The following is an 8,565-nucleotide window of genomic DNA, read 5'->3' on the forward strand; positions in this document are numbered from 1 at the left end:
AGCATTTAGGAGACACTGAAAATATCCAGATAGGAGATAATGTGCGCTTAAGTTGAAGTTGAGGAGAAGCTGAGTCAAATGAAAGAGGAAGGGTAATGTGAGAGATGAAGAGGGGACCAAGGCTGTTAGAATGAGGTGGATAAAGACGGGAGAGGGAAGAATCTTAGTGACATTCATGTTTCCAACTCCAGTACTGGATGCTGTGCAAAGGAATCTCACACTCAAGTGCACACACAACCTTCCCAACCAGCCTATGACCCTGGGTGCATGTGCCACTTGATTTGTGCAAAAAAACATACCAAGGTGAAATAGTATCATTGGAGTTACAGCAAGGTTCTCAACACTGGCTGCACATTGGAATCCTCTGGGAAGCTTAAAAGCTGCTATGCTCAGGCCCCAGTTGAGTCAGAGTCCCTGGGTAGTTTCACATCACCCCCTCTCCAAACACAGGTGACACTAATGGGTAGGCAGGGCTGTGAACCCTGGGCCAGGCAAGGACTGCAGGACTATGTCAGTACAAAATTACCCATTCCAAAACCTGTAAAAGAACTCATTATTGGAACTATTGACAGGTTAAAGCTTAGTTTGATTCAGTTCAGACCACTGTTGCTTGGGGTCAAAGAAAGGACCTGAACTTTGGAACTCACAGTTCTCTAGGGAAAAGAGGTCACAAGGAGAGCCTGAAAGGAAGCCAGGAATGAGTGAAGCGTCTGTCACACGTCCCTCACGTATGCCTGTAGAAAGCGGTGCTTCTCACACTTGCGTGTGCTGGTCACTTAGATATTTGTCAAATGTAGATGCCTGGGCCCTATTTCTTGTGTAGTCAGATCTAGGGGGAGGCTCTGGAATTTGCATTTTCACAGACCCCAGGTGACTGACAAGAGTACAAACACACACACACACACACACACACACACACACACCAGGAGCCCTGAGAGGAGCGATAATCTGTGGGCCTTCCATAGTGGATGGGTACAGGGCAGAGATCCACTCTTTTCCCAGACTCAGGCCCCAGATAATGCTAGACAGGTTTCTGGGCACAACCTAATGCAGGGGTGTTTCATGAAATAAAGTAGACATTCCCCAAATTTTCTTTGTATTAGTTATAAGTGAAGCAGGAAGGGCTCTTGGCTCACTCATTCATTTTCCATTAAAAGAGAAACGGGATTTTCCTATGTTAACTGCCGGCAGGAAGTGGAGGAGTGAGAATGGGAACCCAAGAAGCAGCCTCTGGTCCTTCTGAGAACTTCAAAGTTAGCAGAGGGTTTCAAAGTGAGGTCTTAGACCAGTAACATCAGTATCATTTGTTAGAAATGCGTATTTTGGGGCCCTAACCCGAGAATACACTAGCTCACTCTCTGGGGGTAGAGGGCCCTTCTGGTTTACAGTGGGGCCTAGAAGATTTTGGGTCATTCTGGTTTGAGAACCCCTGCACCAGTCACCTTTCCTGACTACTGCTTTAGTCCCAGTTCATGGGATAAGGTGTAAATCTTAAGAGCACCACTCTCAATCTCATCACTCACTCTTGCTGGGGAGGTGCTGAATGACACAGGGAGAAAAGGAAGCCAAGTTTCGGGCAGCTGCTCTCCCAGCTGACACTCAGCTTTGCTTGGCTGGAGAGAGAGGCAGGAAGGTTTTTCCCCAAGAAAGAAAAGGTTTCTGGGCATTTAACCCAGTTCCGAACAGCTCTGACACAGAAGGGTCGGATCCCCACACCTCCCCAGATATGGGAATGTGGCTGAGAGAGGCCTTCCTTCTTCTGACGCAGGAGTGCTTCTTTTTTTTCATAGGATGAGGAAGCAAATAAGACCTTCCTGGAGCAGGTATCCATCAAAGCGCCAACATCCTGTACCAAGATAAAAGGAGTGTCAATGTTTGTAGGCCACACCTCCAGAAATGGGGTCATCTCAGGCTGCTAGGATGGAATACCACAGACAGGCTGCATTAAATGACAGGCAGGCACCAAGATTCTGGAGGCTGATTTGGAGCCTGTGGCCCAGGGGGAGGATTGGCCAGGGTGATAGGGCGGGTTACCCAGCTCTTTCTTTGCCAGCCCCAGCTTTGGGGCCCCTCCTAACCTTCGGATCAAAGGGAAAGGCCAATGTGCTCCAAAAAGGCAGTTACTAGGTTCAGGAATAATCTAGCCCCATCGTCAGGATTCACCGAAGAGTCTTTAAACATGTTAGAAGAATTCAAAACTTCAAAGCCAAAGTTTGGTGACTTACTTGGATTAAACTAAAAGCACAATTTTATATTTTCTTGTCAAACATCTTTATTTGAGGCAACAACTGAAGTATAATTTAATTCAACAGGAAATATCACACTTGGAGGAAAAACACAGGGGGAAAAAACCCTCAAATGAAAGCCAAACGTTCTTTCCAAGGCACAGCACTGACATTTCCAGATTGACAACAGAATGAGTTTATTTCCATGAAACAAAATCATGAGTCCAAAGCCTGCCTTTGAAACAGTTTCCCACTTGGTCTCCATTTTCCAAAGCTCAGGGAACGATGCTTGTGGCCTTTCTCAGGGCCAGGTAGCCAGTGACGACGTCGGATGGCAGCCTCCGAATGTAGGCAAACTCCTCAATGGTGCTGAACCGCAGTTTGCTCTGGGGGTCTGTGTAATTGGCCTGCACGGGAAACAGGCATGGAGGAAGACGGAGAGTTGGTGGTGGTGATGGCATTTTTAATATCAAGTTAAAAACGTTTTCTATTTACTGAAGGTGAAATGGATCTTCATTATGTCTTACTGTCACCAAGAACACTAAATTGCTCACTTGAGCTATGACTCATTTATCTTCCCAGACTTGAGAAATACTCAGGGTAAGTATGGGAAGAAGAATAGCCACATCAGACGTTTGGGCCCTTAAGCAAGCAATTTTCCAGATCTGTTCCCCGAGGCAGGGAGTAGCACCCCCCTTACACAACTCCAGCCCCAAGTGCACTCCTCTCCAGTGCTCACCCTCTCACTATGCTGCTTCCAAGTCTCCCTGGGCAATAAAGCTGTGCTAAACTGGCCATCCGCACCCCTTACCCCCTGGAGGGGACTGCCATGTACACCTCCACCTTGAGTCATCTTTGCCACTTGCAATTCTGAGCATGCCACTTCTCAGGTTGGAACCTACCAGGGTTCTTCTCTGTGCTCGGCATGCAGGCCCCAGTCCTCAGTGTGGCTCCTCAACCCTGCAAAAAGGCCCGACCTGCCTTCCTAACAGGCTTTTAGGTACAGGTCTCCTCTCTGATTCCAGCTGCCCCAGCTTTAATTTCCTCCGTCCTGTCATGTTCCATGTACCCTTTCCTTGGGTGGGGCCTCTATCCTCAGGAATCACTTGTTCATACTTGAGTCATAATTTCAGAGAAGCCTTATCTGCCTCTTCACAAGACGTCAGAACACCACCCTCACTTCCTATCACCACACGTCTCGTGTGGAATGCTCACCTCTGTTCCTTTTATGTTTGCTATCTACATGCAACCTTGACTAAGGTCTAGGCTGTGAGGCTCCATGAAATGGACACTCTGTGTGTGTTTACCCCTAGCCCCAGCTCACAGTGCAATGCAGACTGCACAGTGGTCCTTCAGTGTCTGTACAAGGAACGATGAACGAATGAATGAACAAGTGGGTGATCTGAGCCATCTCAGAAGTGTTTCTTTTAAACTGATAGATTAAAAGTCTCTTTTGGTCTTTTTTCCTCCTGTGCAATGTAGAGAAAACAATTCACTTATTATATTCCTCAAGGCACATGGCATCTACAGATTTTGAGGGTGAGTCATATTGAGCTCCTTTTAAAAATTATAAAAGATGCCATTTAAGTCTAGACAGATAATGTCCAATTACACTAGTTGTCGGCTCCATTACTGAGCATCTGGACCAGGATGGAGCAGGATGTGGCGGGGCTGTGATTTAATAAGGGCGGGGAGGTCGGTGAGGCAGCAGCAAGTTCATGGCACTTAGTCACAGCTTTGTCTTCCATTCTGTCAGTGGGACTTGCTATGGAACTTAATTTCTAGGGAATTACCCCTAAAAATTAATTAAAGTGCTAATAAACTTTGACCCTTGTGTTTAATCTTGATACTGCCATTCTGTACCACACCTCCTTTAATGACAGCAATAAAAATGAAGGCTTAAATAAAACAACAGCAAGTCCCTTCTGAGGGCTCCTGGTCAGGAGGCATGTGGATGAACTAACTCGGGAGAGAAGAGCATGTCGGTACCATCGTGAGCTGGGTGTAGGCATGCGTGTCTGGCTTTGATCAGCAGTCCTCCGTATATGAACCAGCCCCGGCCCCGCTCCAGGTCTGTGGCCGCCTCACTCCCACCAACAAACTGCTGAGCCAGCCCGCCCAAGTTCAGCTCTCATGCTGCCAAGAAAGCTGCTGAATAAATAATGTGAAATACATAGATTTTGTGGCACCAACAAAAACTCGTACAGACCAGACCTGACCTAGCATTCTGAACAGAAGAGGGGAGGCAAGGGACACTGAAGAGGTGAACACGTAAAACTGCACTCATGCAGTTACCAGGTGTAGCCTCTGAATTTCCTCCCAGAAGCAGAATGAAACAAAGCTGACTTCCCAAAGGCCTGAAGGTCTCCGTGCTCTACGGTGACAGGCAGCTCACAGCTCCCCACTTCACCCAGCGCTACCACCCTTTCCATAGTTTGTTTCTAGGGCTAACTACAAGTGTGACCCTGCATGCCTCCCGGTGGTGTTCAAGCTGGGAGCAGGTGGTCAGTCTGAACATGAGCTGGGCTTTATCTTTTAATTATGTAACTTTGACACTCTCTTTCACCCCAAGATCCTTTGACTTCCGCTGGGAAGCCAGCCTAGGTGGCACCTTCCAGACCTTGCTTCTATATACTCTTACACACACAAATGGCCAAAGGAATGTATCTTGTGTTTTTTGTGAGGGCTTCAGTGTACCCTTTTGGTAACATACACTTGGGATGTTTACCCATGTTGTTACATACCACTGAGCTCACAGAACAGGAAGAAAGCTCCACTGCTTGGCCTTTACATTGTTTCCAGTATTGTGCTAGTTCAGCCTCTCTCACAGGCTTTCTGTTTCTCTAGGGCATTGCCTAGAAGGCAGTTTTTTGTTGCCTTTTTTTTTTTAATCTCATCAGATAGTGCCAAATCAGCTCCAAAGAAGCTGAACCAATGTACATTCCCACATGAAAAAAGCAATGTATGATGATATCTATTTCTCTATGCTGATGGTAATGGATGTAATGTTCTGGCTAGTAGTAGGATTAAAATACAGATCAATAATAAAAGGATATTTTGAACATCCTAAACATGTATATGCAAATAGTACAACTGAAAATAACCTATTGGTCTATGAGGAAGTATCTAGGGAAAGGAACAAAAATAAAAGCAAAGCATATCAAAATTTGTGAGAGGCAGCTAAATCAATGCGTACAGAGAAATTTGAAGCATCAAATGATAACATTAGAAGATATAAAATCACAAATGCCAAAAAAACAGACGACTGGATCAAGAAGATGTGGTATAGATAGGTAGACAGATATAGATAGATATTCATACTATGGAATATTGCTCAGCAATCAAAAAAGATAAACTCATGCCATTTACAGCAACATGGATGGCGCTGAAAGGGATCATGCTGGGAAATAAGTCAGAAAGAAAAAGAAAAATACTAGATGGTTTCATTTATAGCAGGAGTGTAATGGATCAGGGAAAAAAAGTAATTGTAGTAAAAACAAAAATCAACTATAAACCAGAGACATTCTATGGAGGTGAAGAGGAGAACAGGATCAAAACTGGGGTGGGACGAGCACATGAGACTACTGTCATGGCACATGGGTGAATGGGTGGTGGGAAGCCCATGGGGATTACAACCAAGATGAAAAATGTACAAAATGAAGAGTGATGTAAAAGAAAATATCTATCAATCTATATAATTAAATTAAAAAAAGAAGTAACTTAAGCTTCCACCTTATAAAACCAGAGAAATATGAGTAAATTAAACACAAGCAAAATTCAGAAAATAGTAAAGAACAGAAAATAAATTTTGAAAATTGTATTGAAATTGAAAATAGAAAAACAATCAAGAAAAATCAATAAAACCAAAAGTAGATCCTTAGAAAGAATGAATAAAATTGATTATTCTTTCAAAGAAAGAAAATATAAAATACTAATATTAGAAATTAAAGACAGGATATTGCTACTGCAGTACTGACATTAACAGGATAATAAGGAATATTACTAATAGTTTCATGCCCATAAGTTCAACAACTTCAAATGGAATAAAAAAACTTAAAACACACAAATGAATAAAGCTCAATCAAAAAGAAATAGATAACTTGATTAATTCTATATTTCTTAAAGAAATTAAGTTTGTACTTTTAAGAAGTACAAAGGAGGAGTCCTTCAAATATTTTAAGGAGGAAATGTTACTCATTCTACGCAATCTCTTACAATAAGAAAGGGGGAGAGACTAGTTACCAACCCATCTTAAAAGGCCAGCATTAGGCCCTCCCTGGTGGCGCAGCGGGTTAAAGCACAGCACTGAGAATCTAAAAAGCCGCTTCCACATGAATTCGATTCCCGCCTGCCGCCTGCCCCGGAGTTGACCACATGGCGTGGCAGACCTCTCCTGACCCGCCCGCTGCTCCCCTCAGCAGTGTACTTTGTCGATCTGCCTGTTCTGTTCCCCGCTCTGTCTCTGGTGAAGCCTCTCACCATCCCTGAGCCTCTGGCCTGTACCCCAGTTCTGTATGTACAAATAAATAAATCTTTAAAAAAAAAAACAAAAAAAGGCCAGCATTAACTCAATGCCAAAACCAAAGATATTATAGCAAGAAAACTGTAGATCAACCACCTTTAAGAATATAGATGCAAAATCTTCAATAAAATGTTAGAAAATCAAACCCAGCAGCATTTTTAAAAAAAGGACAATTTAATATGATCAAGTAGGGTTTATGCCAGGAATGCAATGGCTAACTTTGCCCCCCCCCAAAAAAAAAATCATTGAATCTAGTTCACTATCTTAAATACTAAACAAGAAAAACCATATCATCATCTCAATAAATACAGGAAAAGCATTTGACAAAACCCCATATGGAACTACAAAAAGAGGGAATGTTTCTTAACCTGGCAAAGAGCCTCTACAAAAGCCCATGGACGTGATACTTAATGATGAAAGTCTGAGTCTTTACTCTGCAAGATCTGTACCAAGGCAAAAATATACATTCTCTTACAATAATAAAGGGCATATAGATTGGAAAGGAAGAAATAAAACTAGTCAATGTGATTATCTATGTATAAAATCCCAAGAAATCTATAAAATATCTTCTAGAACTAAAAAGTAACTTAGCAAGTTCACAGTTTACAATGCAACATACTAAAATCAACCATATTTTTACATATTAACAATGAGTAACTGGAAAGGGAAATTTAATAAAGCAATGCCACTTATAACAGTTGAGAAGTACTATGTTCATGGTTAGAACAAATAATGTTAAGAGTCTCAATTTCTTCCATAGAATCACGTATACAATGGAAACTCAATCAAGCATACTAGTAAGCTGATTCTAAAATCTATAGAGAAAGACAAAATAAACTCAAATAACTAAAACACTTTTCAAAAACATGAAGTTACCTGATTTAAGACTTATTATTAAGCTACAATAATCAAGAGAATGTAGTATTGGCAAAAGGAAAATCATATAAATCAGCGGTCCAAAACAGAGAGCCCAGCTTGGAGCTGGCCAGCATTATATTATAAAAGTACACATTATATTATAAAAGTACACATTTCCCACCCAGAACACATTCTAGGAAACATTCATTGCTAGTGAGATCTTACCACAGAAAATGCTGTGTGTCACACATCCAAGAAGAGAGAATTAGGAAGCCAGCATGTGGGAGGGAGTAGCCCATGTGAAGAGGTGACTTAAAGTCAAGAGTAAGAGAAAGTCTTCTGGACAAACTCACATTTCTTTTCTGAAATCTCCTCTGGGGCACTTTAAGAGATATAGGCCCATGAATGGATGCAAAAGAACCCCACACACACACATCCCATTTTATTCTATTCTTTCTATTGCTCTCTGGAGGAAAAGTTAAAACACGACTAACTCAGAGAGCATAATTAACATTATTTTCAACAACAAAAACTCAAATCTTTCCCAATTTTGGACACAGATGAGTTTTAAAAAGTGAAGTGCCCCCATTTTATACAGTTATAAGAAAAAAGCTCACCTTCCAAATTCACTAGCAATGAAAAAGGACGAAGAAGGTGAGCAGAGGGTGTCTTTATGGAACCCACATTTCAGTCTGAAAAGAAAAAAAATGAGGGGCTCTGAGGTTCCTAAAGTTCAGTACTTGTTCAATAGCACATCTGTTCTCTGTTCAACCAGATATGCTAGCGGTTTTTAAGCTGTTCCTCAGAAGTACTTTAGGGGCCACTGTGGTGGGCAACAGGGAAGACAGGACCAGATCCAAAGGAAACACAGTGCAAAGGAGAGCTCCAGGAGATTTGTAGATTTCACTCGGTAAAGGGTGTCTGTTTAAAAATAAATTGGGGCCCTCCCTGATGGCGCAG

At 42.4% G+C, this 8,565-nt stretch overlaps 1 protein-coding gene across 3 annotated transcripts in view; it reads right to left on the reverse strand.

Annotated features, from left to right (window-relative positions):
• Positions 1 to 2,230: 2,230 nt before the first annotated feature.
• The window catches only part of INO80C (INO80 complex subunit C), an 18,081-nt gene continuing 11,746 nt past the window's right edge, over positions 2,231 to 8,565 (reverse strand). The window contains exon 5 of one of the 3 annotated variants that reach the window (XM_004683844.1): positions 2,231 to 2,632. In XM_004683844.1, coding sequence (XP_004683901.1) covers positions 2,501 to 2,632 — 132 coding nt within the window. In that variant the 3' untranslated portion in view covers positions 2,231 to 2,500. Of the gene's footprint in view, positions 2,633 to 8,221; positions 8,298 to 8,565 lie in introns of those variants that run through there. The other 2 variants (XM_012725812.1, XM_012725811.1) reach the window with 2 other exon arrangements.

Source organism: Condylura cristata, unplaced genomic scaffold (assembly GCF_000260355.1).
Source record: "Condylura cristata isolate star-nosed mole 26May11 unplaced genomic scaffold, ConCri1.0 scaffold00016, whole genome shotgun sequence".
In the NCBI taxonomy this organism is placed as follows: Eukaryota; Metazoa; Chordata; class Mammalia; order Eulipotyphla; family Talpidae; genus Condylura; species Condylura cristata.